The 18,676-nt window shown below is 39.9% G+C and overlaps 1 protein-coding gene and 1 long non-coding RNA gene across 2 annotated transcripts in view; one reads left to right on the top strand and one right to left on the bottom strand.

The window, feature by feature from the left end:
• Positions 1–13,752, bottom strand: part of LOC133247560 (uncharacterized) — a 229,048-nt gene extending 215,296 nt beyond the window's left edge. Inside the window, exon 1 of the long non-coding RNA XR_009736428.1 lies at positions 13,532–13,752. This is a non-coding gene — a long non-coding RNA (uncharacterized LOC133247560). The remainder of the gene's footprint in view (positions 1–13,531) is intronic.
• On the top strand, positions 8,205–14,178 carry LOC133247556 (lysozyme C, milk isozyme). The gene is made up of 4 exons (XM_061416516.1): positions 8,205–8,375; positions 10,104–10,268; positions 11,968–12,046; positions 13,313–14,178. Exons 1-4 carry the CDS (start codon positions 8,240–8,242, stop codon positions 13,377–13,379), a joined length of 447 nt encoding a protein of 148 aa, XP_061272500.1. The 5' UTR covers positions 8,205–8,239; the 3' UTR covers positions 13,380–14,178.
• The last annotated feature ends 4,498 nt before the right edge of the window (positions 14,179–18,676 follow it).

The following is an 18,676-nucleotide window of genomic DNA, read 5'->3' as shown; positions in this document are numbered from 1 at the left end:
CGAGAGATCCCACCCCTGACAAGGTCATGTGGAAGAGATCTGACGAGCAAGGAAGATCAGGATTCGAGGGACCCCCTGGACCTGCTCGAGCATCTAACCCCAAACCAGAATCTGTCTGTCTTACTATTTTGTGCCTTTTACCAACTCTTCTGACATTAACAGGGGGCTATCCCCGACCACCTTTCTCTGAAAAAAGTCAACTTAGGGCTTTAGTTAATAAGTCTCCTGGGCATGATAGGAGTGTTTCAATTCAAACCTCTCTGATGGCTTTCTAGTTTGCCTGACAAGTTTATCCAGACTCTTGCAGCTACACATGTGATTGTTCACAACCTCCCAACCGTGAGAGACACGGGAAGCCTAAAACATTCTAAAAATATAGAGCCTTTCAAAGAATTAAAAACTATTAGAGTAGTGCTGGTGTAAGATTTCATTGTTAAGCCAATGCTTGCTGCCAAGTGCCCATATCCCTTATCCATTGTGCACCTGGAAGTGCATTGGTTAACACAGTTGGAATGTAAGAAAAACAAGTAGTAGCCTTGGAATTAACCACGTCAGACCTTTGAGCTAATTGGTTCTTTCTTTGTTGTAACTCACTGCACCTTTGCTCCGTGAGAATGTAACTCTATTTAGCACTTTCTGAGGCTGACATAGACTAGAAATATAAAGAAAAAACATTTCAAGGGAAAATAAGTTTTCTGGTTGAACAGCCTTTATCAAAAAAGGGTCATAAAATGTCCACAGGCCTCCAAGGCCAGAAGATAATGTACACAACATTGTTTATGGGAAAGGTATGCAGAAAAAAATCCTGGTTTTGATAAAGACAAAACAGATGTAATGTTTGGGCTGACTTTGCATGACTTTGCATCTTTCATTTCCCTCTATGTACAAGTCAAGGTATAAAAGATCCTTTTGAAAATAAAGTTATGGTGAGCTTTGCTCACCGAAGCTTGGTCCCCCTGTGTCATTCTTTCTTTCTTTCCTTTTCTTTCTTTCTCTCTCTCTCTTCTTCTTTCAGGATGACTCCTTGGGGCACAGGGGCTCTCTGAATTCACTTTTTTGCCTGGGCTTCTAAGAGCTGATTGGGAAGGCACCCTGTGTCTTCACCGGGGAGAGGGCGTCCTGCGTCCTCACCCCACGGAGTGGGTGCCTGTGGCCTCCGTGAACAGAGCAAGTTCTGTGTCAGAAGCTCTATTGGCTTTCTGTGTAAACCAAGGAAGATCAAGCCTCTTTCTCTCCCCTTTTACTTTCCTTATCACCAACGCCGTCATCCCGAGGGATTCCCTGGATCCTGCCAGGGCTGGACCCCAGCACAGGGGGAATATTCTCACTCGTTACAAAAGTTCTCAGTATATAAAACAAGACAAATAGAGATTCTCTTCTCATGGTTTTTCATCCTTATGACAAATGACAGAGACAAAGGAAATCATGATTCTTTCTGGGAGGCTAAGAATCAATAACTATAGGTGTTGATTACCAAAAACAAATTCACAAGAGTCACAGTTTAAGATCTGTTTTCACAACTGTTTTTCTCCTGCCACTGTGAATTTGTAAAGGCACAAGGAGAAATTTTATCCTCCTCTCTTCACTGTGCACTACAGGCAGAGAGCTGGGAGATGGTTATTATTGTTGTTCAGTCGTTCAGTCATGTCCGACTCTTTGTGGCTGTTTATGGTTGGCAGCACGCCTGGCTTCCCTGTCCATCACCAACTCCCAGAGTTTGCTCAAACTCATGTCCAGTGAGTTGGTGATGCCATCCAACCATCTCATCCTCTGTCATCTACTTCTCCTCCTGCCTTCAATCTTTCTCAGAATCAGGGTATTTACCAAGGAATGGCTCAATGCATCAGGTGACCAAAGTATCAGAGCTTCAACTTCAGCATCAGTCCTTCCAATGACTATTCAGAGTTGATTTCCTTTAATATTGAGTGGTTTGATCTCTTTGCTGTCTAAGGAACTCTCAAGTGTCTTCTCCACCATAGTTCAAAGGCATCAGTTCTTCGGCACTCAGCCTTTTTTATTGTCCATCTCTCACATCCATACATGACTACTGGAAAAACCATAGCTTTGACTATAAGGACCTTTGTAAGCAAAGTAATGTCTCTGCTTTGTAATATCTTGTCTAGGTTTGTCTTGCTTTGCTTCCAAGGAGCAAGTGTTGGTTAATTTCATGGCTGCAGTCACCGTCCACAGTGATTTTGGAGCCCAGGAAAATAAAGTCAGTCACTGTTTCCATTGTTTCCCCACCTATTTGCCATGAAGTGATGGGACCAGATGCCATGATGTTAGTTTTTACAATGTTCAGTTTTAAGCCATCTTTTTCACTCTCCTCTTTATCCTTCATCAAGAGGTTCTGTGTTCCTCTTCACTTTCTGCCAAAAGGGTGGTGTCATTGCCATATCTGAGGTTATTGATATTTCTCCCTGCAACCTTGATTCCAGCTTGTACTTCATCCAGCCTGGCATTGCCGGGAGCCAGCGTGAGGAGCTCCACCCATGGCAAAGGTCATGAGGAAGGAGGCTCGGCATACACAAAGGCGGGATTGAGCCTCAGGAGTCCCCCTGGATATTCTCGAGCATCTACCCCAAAAAACCAGAGTCTGCCTACTTTACTGCTTTGTGCTCTTACCTCTGACTTTACTGGGGGCTGTCCCCCACCACCATCTCACTCTCTCTGATAAAGAGTTAACTTACAGCTCCAGTTAATAAGTTCCTGGGCATTAGGAGTGTTTAAATCCAAACCCCTCAGATAGCTCTCTAACTCGCCTGACAAGTTTACTCGGACTCCTACAGCTATGCATATGATTGTTTACAGTCTCTCAGTACAGTCTCTCAGTCTCGAGAGGCACGGGAAGCTTAAGATATTCAAATAGCTTAAAGCCTCTCAGAGAGTTAGAAACTGTCAGAATAAAACTAGTAAAAGATTTCATTGATGAGCCAATGCTTGCTGCCAAGTATCCACATCCCCTGTATTGTATCCTTGAATTAATTAATATAATTGGTATGTAGAAAAAATAAGTAGTGGCCTTGGTGTTAGCAACTTTAAACCCTTAATGTAATAAATTATTTCCTTTGTTGTAAACCCACTGCACCTCTGCCCTATAGGAATGCAACTTTATCTAACACCTCCGGAGGATGGCACCAAACCTTAAAATAATTACTCTTAGAGAAAATAAGTCTTACGGTTGACAAACCTTTGTCAAGAGTCACAAAATGTTAATAGGCCTTCTGGCCAGAAGATGATGTAAATCACCTAAACCATTTGTATATGATAAATTTGCAGGAAAGAAACCCTGGTTTTGATAAGGATCAAAGACTGCTGACTTTGCATGATTTCACGCCCCCTATTATCCTCTATGTACAACTTATGGTATAAAAGCCCCTGTTGAAAATAACGCTACGGGCCTTGCTCACCAAAGCTTGGTCTCCCCATGTCATTCTTTTTCTCAATTTCTGGCTGAGGTTTCCATCTGGAGCACGGAGGTCCTCTGCGACCATTTATTTGCCTGGGCTTCTAAGACCCACTCGAGAAGGTGCCTAAGGTGGGGCACCTTCCGCTATTAGAGAGGGCACCAGTGGCCTCCGTAGTCAGAGCTAACCTGATGTCACAGGTTATACTGATTTTCTGTGTAAACCAAGCTACTCAGCCTCTTTTCTCCACTGAATTTTCCTACTGAGCTATCCTCATTCTATTACTCTTTATATCTTTGATGAATATTTAAATAAAGCTATTGTATCCAGTGAACTCGCCGAAGCTGTCTCCCCTTCGAATACCCTGGTTCAGCCGGGGCTGGACCTCGGCATGGCATTTCACACAATGCACTGTGCATGTAAGTTAAATAAGCAGGGTGATAGTATACAGCCTTGACGTACTCCTTTCCCAGTTTTGAACCAGTCCATTGTCCAAAACATGTCCATGAGACTAACATGGTTAGAATTCTTACTTTCTGCTGGTCTCTTGTCTGTTATCCTGTATCTCAACTGCAGTCTCCAGGGAGAGTGGAATGTTCCAGTCTTTCACTGTCTCATCCTCATCACTAGAAACTGTACAAGAGGAAACATTTGTTTCCTTTTACCTGGAATGTTAGATTCATGAATCAAGGCAAATTGGAAGTGGTCAAACAGGAGATGACAAGAGTGAACATCGACAGTCTAGGAATCAGCAAACTAAGATAGACTGGAATAAGTGAATTTAACTCAGATGACCATTATATCTACTACTGTGGACAGGAGTCCCTTAGAAGAAATGGAGTAGCCATCATGGTCAACAAAAGAGTCCTAAATGCAGTATTTGAATGCAATCTCAAAAACGACAGAATGCTCTCTGTTTGTTTCCAAGGCAAACCATTCAATATCATGGTAATCCAAGTCTTTGCCCTGACCAGTAACGCTGAAGGAGCTGAAGTTGAACAGTTCTATGAAGACCTACAAGACCTTCTACAACTAATACCCAAAAAAGATGTCCTTTTCATCATAGGGGACTGGAATGCAAAAGTAGGAAGTCAAGAGATACCTGGAGTAACAGGCAAATTTGGCCTTGGAGTACAGAATGAAGCAGGGCAAAGGCTAATAGAGTTTTGCCAAGAGAACGCACTGGTCATAGCAAACACCCTCTTCCAACAACACAAGAGAAGACTCTATACATGGACATCACCAGATGGTCAACACCGAAATCAGATTGATTATATTCTTTGCAGCCAAAGATGGAGAAGCTCTATACAGTCAGCAAAAACAAGACCGGGAGCTGACTGTGGCTCAGATCATGAACTCCTTATTGCCAAATTCAGACCGAAATTGAAGAAAGTAGGGAAAACCACTTGACCATTCTGGTATGACCTAAATCAAATCCCTTATGATTATACAGTGGAAGTGAGAAATAGATTTAAGGGATTAGATCTGATAGACAGAGTGCCTGATAAACTATGGACGGAGGTTCATGACATTGTACAGGAGACAGGAATCAAGACCATCCCCAAGAAAAAGAAATGCAAAAAACCTAAATGGCTGCCTGAAGAGGCCTTACAAATAGCTGTGAAAAGAAGGAAAGTGAAAAGCAAAGGAGAAAAGGAAAGATATACCCATCTGAATGCAGAGTTCCAAAGAATAGCAAGAAGAGATAAGAAAGCCTTCCTCAGTGATCAATGCAAAGAAATAGAGGAAGACAATAGAATGAGAAAGACTAGAGATCTCTTCAAGAAAATTAGAGATACCAAGGGAACATTTCATGCAAAGATGGGCTCGATAAAGGACAGAAATCGTAGGGACCTAACAGAAGCAGAAGATATTAAGAAGAGGTGGTAAGAATACACAGAAGAACTGTACAAAAAAAGATCTTCACGACCCAGATAATCACGATGATGTGATTTCCCACCTAGAGCCAGACATCCTGGAATGTGAAGTCAAGTGGGCCTTAGGAAGCATCACTAAGAACAAAGCTAGTGGAGGTGATGGAATTCCAGTTGAGCTATTTCAAATCCTAAAAGATGATGCTGTGAAAGTGCTGCACTAATATGCCAGCAAATTTGGAAAACTCAGCAGTGGCCACAGGACTGGAAAATGTCAGTTTTCATTCCAATACCTAAGAAAGGCAATGCCAAAGAATGCTCAAACAGCCGCACAATTGCACTTATCTCACATGCTAGTAAAGTAATGCTCAAAATTTTCCAAGCCAGGCTTCAGCACTACATGAACCGTGAACTTCCAGATGTTCAAGCTGGATTTAGAAAAGGCAGAGGAACCAGAGATCAAATTGACAACATCCACTGGATCACGGAAAAAGCAAGAGAGTTACAGAAAAACATCTATTTCTGCTTTATTGACTATGCCAAAGCCTTTGACTGTGTGGATCATAATAAACTGTGGAAAATTCTGAAAGAGATGGGAATACCAGACCACCTGATCTGCCTCTTGAGAAACCTGTATGGAAGTCAGGAAGCAACAGTTAGAACTGGACATGGAACAACAGACTGGTTCCAAATAGGAAAAGGAGTACGTCAAGGCTGTATATTGTCACCCTGCTTATTTAACTTATATGCAGAGTACATCATGAGAAATGCTTGGCTGGAGGAAGCACAAGCTGGAATCAAGATTTCTGGGAGAAATATCAATAACCTCAGATATGCAGATAACACCACCCTTATGGCAGAAAGTGAAGATGAACTAAAGAGCCTCTTGATGAAAATGAAAGAGGAGAGTGAAAAAGCTGGCTTAAAACTCAACATTCAGAAAACTAAGGTCACGGCACGCGGTCCCGTCACTTCATGGAAAATAGATGGGGAAACAGTGGCTTACTTCATCTTTCTGGGCTCCAAAATCACTGCAGATGGTGATCACAGCCATGAAATTAAAAGATGCTTGCTTCTTGGAAGGAAAGTTATGATCAACCTAGACAGCATATTAAAAAGCAGAGACATTACTTTGCCAACAAAGGTCCATCTAGTCAAGGCTATGGTTTTTCCAGTAGTCATTTATGGATGTGAGAGTTGGACTGTAAAGAAAGCTGAGTGCCAAAGAATTGATGCTTTTGAACTGTGTTGTTGGAGAAGACTCTTGAGAGTCCCTTGGACTGCAAGGACATCCAACCAGTCTATCCTAAAGGAACTCAGTCCTGGGTGTTCATTGGAAGGACTGATGTTGAAGCTGAAACTCCAACACTTTGGCCACGTGATGTGCAGAGTGAGTCATTGGAAAAGACTCTGATGCTGGGAAAGATTGAGGGCAGGAGGAGAAGGGGACAACAGAGGATAAGATGGTTGGATGGCATCACCGATGCAATGGACATGTGTTTGGGTGGACTCTGGGAGTTGGTGATGGACAGGGAGGCCTGGTATGCTGTGGTTTATGGGGTCACAAAGAGTCAGACACGACTGAGCAACTAAACTGAAACTGAAGCCCTTTTAGGGTTTTTGGCTGGGGCTCTGTAACAAAAAATTAAGAGAAAAGCAAACATGTTTGTTAACATGTACGTTTCATATATACTTATGTGAAATACAGGCAGCAGTAACTCAAAAACATGGCTAGAGCCGAGACTTACAGATTATCTTAAAAAACAATATATTTTTAGAGTAGCAACAAGACATAGGAGAAGAGTTCTAGCTTCAAGGGTGGCAGATTGTGGGACGATAAATACATTAGAAGCTAAGGAAAGATACTAGCTACTCAGTAAATGTTTTGTCAGTCCTCTAGTGCTGTCTTGGGGCTGATAAGTGTCAATAGTTGTTGGTGATTAATATCTGCACAAATTCATGTTCTGCTTTCAGGAAACTAGGGAGAGGGCAGAGAATTTTTCTTGGATCTTCTTCCTCTCAGTTGCCTTCAGCTCAAAATAATCCTTATGCCAAAGGGGAAGATTTTGGGTGGCATATTCTGATATCCCTCTGCAGGTTTTACTGTTAAGTTCTTTTGCTTTGCAATGACCTTTTATGTTCTAACATGGAAATGTGAAGTAAGGCATTGTCAGAAAGGAGTTAGGAATGTTGTTCTCATGAGCTTACTTATCATAGGAAAATATGGATTTATAAATGAAGAATTTACAATAGACACCAAAAAAGTTGGCAGAGGAATCTGGTTGAACAACATGGTGTGGTGCTACATACCTGTCAGAACACCAGGCAGTGTGTCATGTTGTTTTGTGGAAAATGTATATATAAAACAATTTCAAGTGAAAAAATTGAAGACAAGAGTGAAAGCACATAAAACAATGTAACAAAAAAAAACTTAGTGAAAGATTTGAGCTTATTTTCAGTTGTGTAAAATATTCCGTTTTTTTTTTTCTTTACAGTTGCTCAAATTTATATTTATATAGGAGGAAGTTCCTCTTTGGGCTATAGTGCTAATCCCAGTTCTTCCTGAGCAAGGTCGTTAAGCAACCTCATTTTATTATTTTCTTTCAGGTTAATACTTAGAATATCAGCATATTCCTTTATTTACAGTTGCTCAAATTTATATTTATATAGGAGGAAGTTCCTCTTTGGGCTATAGTGCTAATCCCAGTTCTTCCTGAGCAAGGTCGTTAAGCAATCTCATTTTATTATTTTCTTTCAGGTTAATCCTTAGGATATCAGCATATTCCTTTAAACATAAGGAAGAAAACTTTTAAAGTCAGTGGACCAAAACACAGGCCCTGCCTTCCACATGTCACCAAGGGTGGAGCCCCCAAACTCGTCAGAGAAGAGGGAAGTGAAAAGATGTTAAATACCAAGTCCAGCTCACCTGGTCAACTTGGACATTTGGCTTCCGTCAACATGAAGGCTCTCCTTATTGTGGGGCTTCTCCTCCTTTCTGTTGCTGTCCAGGGCAAGAAATTTCAGAGGTGTGAGCTTGCCAGAACTCTGAAGAAACTTGGATTGGATGGCTATCGAGGAGTCAGCCTGGCAAACTGTAAGTTAACTATTCTTCCTCTTTCCAAATAGTTAGCCAGGTGTGGAACAGATACTAATAGAGGATGAATAATAAGGGATATTGTATGAATGGACTTTTCTTATTTCTTGGCGGGTTTGTACATTTACAATGGTTAAAATACCAATGGTTCCTTTAGAATCAGATGTACTGGGTAAAGGATTGAAGTATAGGAGGGTTAAATTCTATACAATTAGAAGCATGCCAGGTACTGCTATACTCCTCTAGAGCCACTAAATTTGCCAGCTGGCATATGGAAGCGGACTATAAAATATATTTCAGCACCTGGGATATGTCTGTCAAGCCCTTGGTGTTTGACTCTAGCCATTTCCAGTTTGGAACTTGAGCTCTGCAAGCCTGAGTAAGGCAGTAATTTTCTCATTTTTAGTCCCCCTACCATGACACTGGGCAAAGTTTTTATACATTTCATTGAACTCTTAAAACAGGGACAGAAGGAACCTATTTCCCCTCAATCAGTATCTATATAAGGATCCCTGAAATGCAGCCTGAAAGACATTTTATTATTCTACATCCAGTTGATTAATTATTTTTAATTTTCTTCCACAAAATTAAAGATATGTCCTAAGGAAAAGTGACTGTATTTTAGTCCATATTTGTCAATGTCATTACTGTATTTTTCAGACTGAATTCAGACATTTCCCCTCCATAACTATTTATGAATGAATGAGTGGATAGATGGATGGATGTCTTTCCTATTCTATAACTCTTTTCAGACTCTAATTTGATATCCAAATTCAACTTTAGGTGTCGTAAGAATTTTTTTTCCTCTCAAAAACTCCTTATTTTTCCAGGTAAAAGTATTTTTCCATTAGCGTAAGCAGATACTACTAATTCGGAGAAGGCAGTGGCACCCCACTCCAGTACTCTTGCCTGGAAAATCCCATGGGCGGAGCTTGGTGGGCTGCAGTCCATGGGGTTGCTAAGAGTCAGACATGACTGAGCGACTTCACTTTCACTTTTCACTTTCATGCATTGGAGAAGGAAATGGCAACCCACTCCAGTGTTCTTGCCTGGAGAATCCCAGAGACGGGGGAGCCTGATGGGCTGCTGTCTATAGGGTTGCACAGAGTCGGACATGACTGAAGCGACTTAGCAGCAGCAGCAGCAGAATACTACTAATTGGGCTTCCCAGGTGGTGCAGTGTAAAGAATCCAACTGCTGATGCAGGAGACACAAGAGACATAGATTTAAGACCTGAGTTGAGAAGATCCCCTGGAAGACGGCATGGCCACCCACTCCAGTATTCTTGTGTGGGAAAATCCCGTGGACAGAAGAGCCTGGCAGGCTACAGTCCATGGCGTTGCATAGAGTCGGACATGACTAAAGTGACTTACTTCACACATATGCAGCTAATGACTGAATCCACTCAACTCTGCTGATTTTTCTATTCTAGGCTGAAATTTACGTGAGCGATGGGACCAGGGGAAGGGTAATAGCAATGAAGGAAACATCTATTTTAATATCTTTTAAAATATGTTAGTTGTTTTATTAGTATTAACAAATGTTTTGCTAACAAAAGAATTCTCTTAAGGGCCCTTTAATACAAAAGTGTTAAAATATTTTACAAGTAAGATACATCTTTATACTTATAAAACAAGTTGCTAGTAAAGTAGAATTAAAAAGAACTAATTATGCTGTTAAGTATAAGTTATGTCTGTTTATTACTGTTTTTTACTAATTTTTTTTCAGGGGTGTGTTTGGCCAGATGGGAAAGCAATTACAACACACGTGCTACAAACTACAATCGTGGAGACAAAAGCACTGATTACGGGATATTTCAAATCAATAGCCGCTGGTGGTGCAATGATGGCAAAACCCCAAAAGCAGTTAACGCCTGTCGTATACCCTGCAGCGGTAAGACAAGATAATGTGGAGTCATGGCACAGGACTCACCTGGTTATACTTGTTGGGTTATCCAAAAAGTTCGTTCAGGTTTTTCTGTAAACATCTTATGGGAAAACTGGAATGATCCTTTAGGTCAAGAGTCAATAGAAATAAAAAGGTCTTGAAGGGCTCATCAGGGACCTTGAAAAATTCCATATTAACTTCCTAAAACTCCTTATTTTGCTCTTCATAATTCCTCAAGTAAAAAATTAAAGAGCTGGTATCATAAAAGATCTGGAGTGACCTATCACTTCATCATAACTGGACATGTTGATGCTTTGTAGAGAACAATGCCATTCCTCCTACTTTCCTTGTTTGTAGAGGTTTAGGGGTAATTTGGTTATAGGGGTTTTTCATTTTTTTTAATCTACACTCCTTTATTGGAAAATGAAAGGATTAGTGGTTAACCAAAGAAGAGAAATATGTGTGGTTTTTTTTAAATATAATTTTTGCTTTTTATTATGAAATGTTTTAATATATGGAAAATTAGAAACATTAGCATAATAAACATCAGTATGCTCGTGTACTTTTACAGTTATTTACATTTTATCATATTTACTTCTTTTATGTATATGGGGTTTTTTTTGCTGAGTGATTTTAAACTGATTTAGAAACATTATGACATTTCATTTCTAAATTCTTTGGTTTGCATCTCCAAAAAATACGGTGCCTTTATAAGCATAATCATTCTAACAAGCTAATTTAAGATTTGTTTAATTGGGATGAAATAAATAATCTATTGAGTTCCTTTTAAAGTAGAGATAACATATGAATCTTTAGTGCATAAAATATTGAAAAAATATTGAAAAACTGATAGTTATATTTTTAAATATTCAAAATCCTATAGTCTTTAGAATATTATTTTGTATCGTTAATTTATTTTAAAAATATTTTTAAATAATACTTTAAAAATAAAAAATAATATATTTTTTATTTTTTAATAAAGTCTTTATTGAATTTTTGAATATCACTTTTGTTGAATTTGTTAAAATATTGCTTCTATTGTTTCTTATGTTCTGGTTTTTTGGCCATGTGAAGTCTCAGTTGCCAACAGGCAGGATCTTCATTGTGCCAGGCAGGCTTCTCTCCAGTTGGGATGTGCAGGCTTAGCTGCCCTGCAGCATTTGGCATCTTCCTTCCCCCACCAGGGATTGAACCAGCATCCCCTGCACTGGAAGGTGCACTCTTAATCACTGGGCCACCAGGGAGTCCCTCGGTCTATCTCTCAGGGTTAAGCACTTAGGCTGTTTCCATTTTCTCCTTTTATATAAACTGCTATGAAACATTTTGTATACACATCTTTGGGTACATACCATGATTTCTTTAGGATAAATTTCCATTAGGAGAATTGCTAAGTAAAAAACTCCTAGACTGTTTCTGCTTGTTTTGTTTTTACACTGCCTAGTAAAAAGAAACCCTTGTATCACATTAGTTAATAGCTCCTGAACATCCACTGACTTTGGTAAATGAGAAGCAGAATGTTTTATTTCATACCAAATGGGATGGAATGAAGAAAGATTTTCCTCCAAAATTCATACAGATATAAGGACTCTTAAAAAATAATATTAGTTGTTCTTTCCTCAGTATAAGAGAATAAAGCTGACTGAACCTAAACTTAAAATGAAATTTCTATGAAGATTGTTTTCATTTCTCACCACTTCTTTTTCAGCTTTGCTGAAAGATGACATCACTCAAGCTGTAGCATGTGCAAAGAGGGTTGTCAGAGATCCACAAGGCATTAAAGCATGGTATGTTTTTTTCCCCCTTCCAGTTTTATTGAGATGTAAGTGACATAGAGCATGGTAAAAGTTTAGGGTGTATAGCATAATGATTTGATTTATATGCATCATGAAATGATTATCACAATAAGTTTAGTAAGCATCCTTTATCTCATATAGATACAAAATTAGAGAAAGAGAAGAAAAAATATTTTGTGTGGAATGAAAAGTCTTATTAAAGTTTAATCTCAGCATCCTTTGTATATGTATAACATATATCAATGTTAATTATATTTATCATGTTGTATATTGTACTGTTGTTGTTTAGTTGCTAAGTTGCATCCAACTCTTTAACGACTCCATGGACTGTTGCCTACCAAGCTCCTCTGTCCATGGGATTTCCCAGGCAACAATACTGGAGTAGGTTGTCATTTACTCCTCCAGAGGGTCTTCCCCACCCAGGGATTGAACCCGCATCTCCTGCATTGCAGGCGGATTCTTTACCACTGAGCCACCAGCATAGGCCTGTGGTACATTGCATCCCTACTGTTATAACTACAAGTCTATAGTACCTTCCACTGCCTTTGTCCAGTTCCTTACCTCTTACCCCACCTACAAGCCCCACACCAGGTAACCACAAATCTGACCACTTTCCTATGAGGTTGTTTGTATGTTTGTGTTTTAAGTATAATGGACCTACAACAGGTGTAGATTAGTCTTTAGGATAAGACTAATCTTATGAGTCTTTAGTTTCTGTTAAGAGCACGGTATGTATTAAACATTAAAGAAGAGGGCTGATTTATCCTGCTGATGTGAGAGAAGTGAGAGAATATTCCAAAGACTACAGTATGCTACTGAAAATTGAAAATTGCAGCTTTAGATTTATGCTAAACAGTGTATTACATAGAAACCATCTATTTTACCTGATTCAGAATCTTTTACTCTTTTACTACTCAGTTTATTTTAGGGAATTTCTAGAGGTTTTGAATTCTCTACACAATACCTTGAAACTATTTTTGGATTTAAGTAAATGTGGAATGCACTTTGCAGTGCTGTTGGGGACTTCACAAGACTCAACATTTGTGTCCAGCATTCTGTGCTATAGTCCAGGCTTGTGGAGATGTGATGTCCCTGTATACGCATCTCCAGTTAATAAATAGCAACATTTGCATCTGTCTGTAGCTTGTATTTCATGTACTGATTAACTATTTTGTTCTCGCAAAGGATTTGAAGTATGTATAACGCAATGAAGATATGTTTCAATCTTACTATCATTTGTTTCATCTTTTTCTACAGGGTGGCATGGAGAAACAAGTGTCAAAACCGAGATCTCAGGAGTTATGTTCAGGGTTGCGGAGTGTAACTGTGGAGTTTTCGTCTTCAGCTCATTTTGTCTCTTTTTCATATTAAGGAAGTAATCGTTGAGTAAAAGATTATACTATCACTCTTTCAAACAAATAATGTTTTTACCGAAGCAGGAGCATATGGTTTTTCTTCTAAGAGGCTGACGTTTACCTCACGTGTTTATTGTTTGATATTAGGCCTACATTTTTCAGCTTGCTAACAGAACTAATGCTGGTGAATATTTGTCTAAAATTTTCATTATCAAATGTATCTCTGATACATTTAGTTCTTCAAAGAGATAACCCAGACTTAATCTTGAATGATATAAGTACTCCCTAATATTCAACAAAATATAACAAAAGAATATCTCTAAGCAAATTGATCTTAGGCAAAGCCCCACCTGTGTAGGCATGTGAACTCTCATCTGTTCAGTCAAAAAAAGCAGAACGTCAAATGGCCAAAAATGGAAACAGCCCAAATCAATGAATTTTGTTTTCATAACTGTGACATTTGGTTTAAATGTTTTCATAGAAATGTTGCATGAACACAGAATTTTAAAAATAAACTTACAATTTATACATCAACCTATTTTAGCCTTTGCAAAGAACTCATTTATGCATCTTGCTGATCCTGAAGGAATATAAAGAAGGATTAGATGAGCTGTTGATTTTCCTTAGTTTTATTAGCTTAAATTCATCCATTATGACTAAATTCAGAGGCAGATAAGTTTGTAAGCATTGAATTAATTGCTATTAAACCGATGTGAATTTATGCATGTTGTAAAAGAAAAACATTTTCATTAAAAGCTTTGCAATTCATACCTTGTCTTCCTTTGTTTAGAGCCATTTAATGTCTCTGAAGAAATACATATGTGTATATTTGGGAAATAATGATCTGACAATTAGTATTTCCTACATCCTCACCTGTACTGAAACAGGTGGATACTGCTAGAGAAATCCATAAGCATGCTGATTCTCAATGTTTTAAATTTTTAATCTGTTTTGGCTATGCCACACAGCTTCTGGGACCTTAGTTTCCCACTTCAGTTCAGTTCAGTCACTCAGTCGTGTCTGACTCTTTGCGACCCCATGAATCGCAGCACGCCAGGCCTCCCTGTCCATCACCAACTCCGGGAGTTTACTCAAACTCATGTCCATCAAGTCGGTGATGCCATCCAGCCATCTCATCCTCTATCGTCCCCTTCTCCTCCTGCCCCTAATCCCTCCCAGCATCAGGGTCTTTTCCAATGAGTCAACTCTTCATATGAGGTAGCCAAAATATTGGAGTTTCAGCCTTAGCATCAGTCCTTCCAATGAACACCCAGGACTCATCTCCTTTAGGATGGACTGGTTGGATCTCCTTGCAGTCCAAGGAACTCTCAAGAGTCTTCTCGAACTCCCAAGAGGGCTTGAATTCTTACTCTTAACAGTGAAAGCAAGGAGTCCTAACCATGGAACCACCAAGGAATTCCCCTCACTTTACTTTCATAAACATAAATCTCAAATGGGCCCTCAAGTCAGCCTAATCATCTTAGTCACTTCTCTTCAATCCTTCTGTATTGGTGTCCCCACTCTCCAAAATGACTGTCACTATTTACTTCTCCAATCTTTTCAAACTCCCAGTAAACATGCCCAACCACTGGTATTTGACATGTGCTCTCAGTAGATGACCTGGCCTCATATTACAAAGACAGAACAGAAGCAACTCATACAAAATTTTCCTCTGCTGGCCATCAAAACAGAATTCACATCTTTCCCTGGGCCCACCTTCCCTTCCTTCCCCTTTATTACTAGGATGCAGGGCCTCTGCTCCAGCCAGTGGCAGTGTCTCCACATGCAGTCCATCACCATACTGCCTTGGCAACCTGGCTTATTCCATAGAACTCTCCGGGGGCTCTACAGAACCCTCCAACTACAACATCATTCTCTGCTCCCTTTCCAGTAACACTTCTGGGGTGAGATATCTATGTTAACCCACTCCATGCTCTCACCTCCCTTTGTCTTTTCATCTCTTCTTAATCTGACTGCTGTCCTCACTCAGCTGAAAACGGCTCAAACATGACTCCTCCCAGGATGCACTGGGGCCAGTTCTAGTGATCACCTGATTTCTGTTCAATCTACTTGATCTCTCAGCAGCATTTGACAGAGTGAACCACTTGCTACTTCTGAAAACTTTTTCTTCCTCAGCTCTCCTCCTTTATATTGTGTCATTGATGGCTCCTTCTCAGTCCTTCTTGGCTGACTGTTTCTCTGCTGATTGATTTTTTAAGTGTTGGAGTGTCCCAGGACTCAAACCTGTAACCATTTGATAGACATGTTTTAATTATTCTTTTAGATGAAGTATAACTTTCAAAAGAATAGAGTTTTTCCCACTTTTTAAAGAGATTGAAATAATCTAAATCTTTCCCCCAATTTGTAAGTACAGTACAGCCTTTTATGTTTTCGGAACAGTTTGAGAAACTGGTGCCCATGGCTCCGAATCCTTCAGTGTGTAACTTCTATAGAACCTCGAAACATCATCCATATCAGGAGATAAACACTGACAAAATTAGGACCACCTAGTCATCAGATCTATACAATTTCATCAAGTATCCCACAAATTCTAATTAAAAGGTCTAATTCAGAATCACATTATATTTGGTTGTTACATTTTTCAGTTTCCTTCAATCTAGGTAACTTCTTCATGTTTCCATGACTTTTATGATTTTAACCCATTTGAAGACCTCAACCACCTATGGTGTAAAATGCCTAAGGTTTTTCTGATGTTCCCTGGAGTAGATCAGGTTATGCATCTCTGGCAGGGATGCCACGGACGTGATATTGTCCTCTTCTCATTGTGTCCTTTCAGCTGACGTGCAGTTTTGAAATGTTCTGTTACGGGTGATGTTCACATTGATCGTTTGATTAAGGTGATGTCTGTAAGTCACCTCCACTGTGAGGTATTTGGGAGAGGATGAGATACTTTGAGAAATTTTCTTCCTCATCAAAATGTCAATTTTTGCATGCACTTATTATATCAGTATGGACCCCTAGCTTCCTACTTGATTCTAATTATAATGAGTCATAATCCATTGCTATCATTTATTTTTATGTTCTCATTGTCCCTGATTTTTCTCCTTTCAGAGAGACTCTGCAAGCTAGCTTCTGCGTCATCTTGACATGACCTCATCATTCTTTGGGTACTTTTTTGTTTTCTGGCACAAGCTGTCCTAATGCTCACCTTGTTCTTTTTCTGCTTCAGCCTAGAATCAGCTATTTCTCCAAAAGCTCTTAGCCCTCACAGTGGATAATAGTATTTAAAAAAACAATTCTGGGCAGTAGAGTGGAACTGTTCCCATGTCCCATCAAAGGACAGAGCTAGAGGATGTATGTATTTACCTAACATTTATCTACTCAAATTGAGTTCATAGAATACCTCCAATTCCAATCCCATACCACAAGGTTAATGGTAGGGTTTTTTTTTTTTTTTCTTATGTTGATAACTTCCTTGTTATACGGTCAGAAAGCAGGTACCCATTTTCCTAAACATTCTTAAAATGTGTCCTGAGCACATGCACATATTTGATCAGTTTGCCTGTATGTAACCAGTCTCCCAACACTGCCACACAATGGAATAGATGGTCTCCACTCAGGCTTTGATACCCCTCAGGCAGTCAGCTCTTCTTCCACATCGGGACATCTTTACTGCATTTCATCTCTGACATACCATGCTGGGACACTGTTTTTACAGCAAGGAGGGAAGAAAGTTTTTCCTCTTGTTTTATGCCCACATTCCCAATACCTAGAACAGTGCCTGTAACATGATATATGGTCAATAAAAACCAGCTGCTTGAATGAATCTCCCTGAGGATTTAGTATATTCCCCCAAGCTGGGCATTCTGAGAGTTTTTTACTCTCCAATCTCACATAATTCTAGTACAGCAGCTTCTGTGGCTCCAAGGGTCAGGTCTCAAATCTATGTGACCAGTCCCCTGGAGGACAGCAGAGGGGCCCAACTCAAGTGCCTCCTCAGATTTCAAGATTCTGGGGCCATTTTGATATGAATCAACAGGAAAGAATGTGGGGTTATTCATAACAGGATATCCAGAGGTGTACAAAGAATGAGTCAAGGTAGGGGAGAGAGGCCTGAAGAGTAAGAGCTCAGATGCAGAGATAGGATATATCTAAGAAGCACCAGGACTGATGCATTAACAATGGCTGACTGAAGAAACAACCAGAGATTAGCAAAAGTTGGCCTAAGAGAGAAAGCAATTCTTGTTGGAGATTTTGCTGTGTTTTTGATAAATGTCATGTCTTACTTATACCTGTTATTTTAATACAATCAAGTTCCCAAACCAAATTTTCACCCTTATTCAGAGGACAAAGTAAAAATCAATATGAAAGTTTCATCATTTTTAAAAGAAGTTCAATTCCAATGTTGCTTACCTTCACATCAGGATATTATTTGAAACACAGAGTGATATTCCAGATTAAAACTGGGCTTTCATGTGGCACTAATTATAACTGAGCCCTGAGCATATTTCTTCCATTTGTATTTAGCAGACTTACTTTAAAAAAAAATTTTTTTTAAGTTGTTAAGGGGCATCCCGGAGAGGGCACTGGCACCCCACTCCAGTACTCTTGCCTGGAAAATCCATGGACGGAGGAGCCTGGTAGGCTGCAGTCCATGGGGTCGCGAAGAGTCAGACACGACTGAGCGACTTCACTTTCACTTTTCACTTTCATGCATCGGAGAAGGAAATGGCAACCACTCCAGTGTTCTTGCCTGGAGAATCCCAGGGGACGGCGGAGCCTGTTGGGCTGCCATCTATGGGGTTGCACAGAGTCAGACACAACTGAAGCGACTTAGCAGGAGCAGCAGCAAGGGGCATCCCAGGTGGCGCTACTGCTTAAGAAACTGTCTGCCAGTGCAGGAGATGTAAGAGATGCGGGGTCAATCCCTGGATTGGGAAGATCCCCTGGAGGAGAACATGGCAACCCACTCCAGTATTCTTACCCAGAGAACCTCATGGATAGAGAAGCCTGGCAGGCTACAGTCCATAGTGTCGCACAGAGTCAGACATGACTGAAGCGACTTAGCAGGCACAAAGGGAATTATGAAAAGTTATAGTCATGAGTACCCACTCCAGTGTTCTTGCCTGGAGAATCCCAGGGACGGGGGAGCCTGGTGGGCTGCCGTCTATGGGGTCACACAGAGTTGGACACGACTGAAGCGACTTAGCAGCAGCAGCAGCATAGTCATGAGTTACTAATTATCATTCATAGATAAAATATTTTTCATTTAAATACATGTTTATTATACAAATTAATTTTAAAT

The sequence above is a fragment of the Bos javanicus genome, chromosome 5, assembly GCF_032452875.1.
Source record: "Bos javanicus breed banteng chromosome 5, ARS-OSU_banteng_1.0, whole genome shotgun sequence".
In the NCBI taxonomy this organism is placed as follows: domain Eukaryota; kingdom Metazoa; phylum Chordata; class Mammalia; order Artiodactyla; family Bovidae; genus Bos; species Bos javanicus.
The sequence above is the reverse complement of the archived record's forward strand: the minus strand, read 5'-3'. Positions and strand labels throughout refer to the sequence as shown.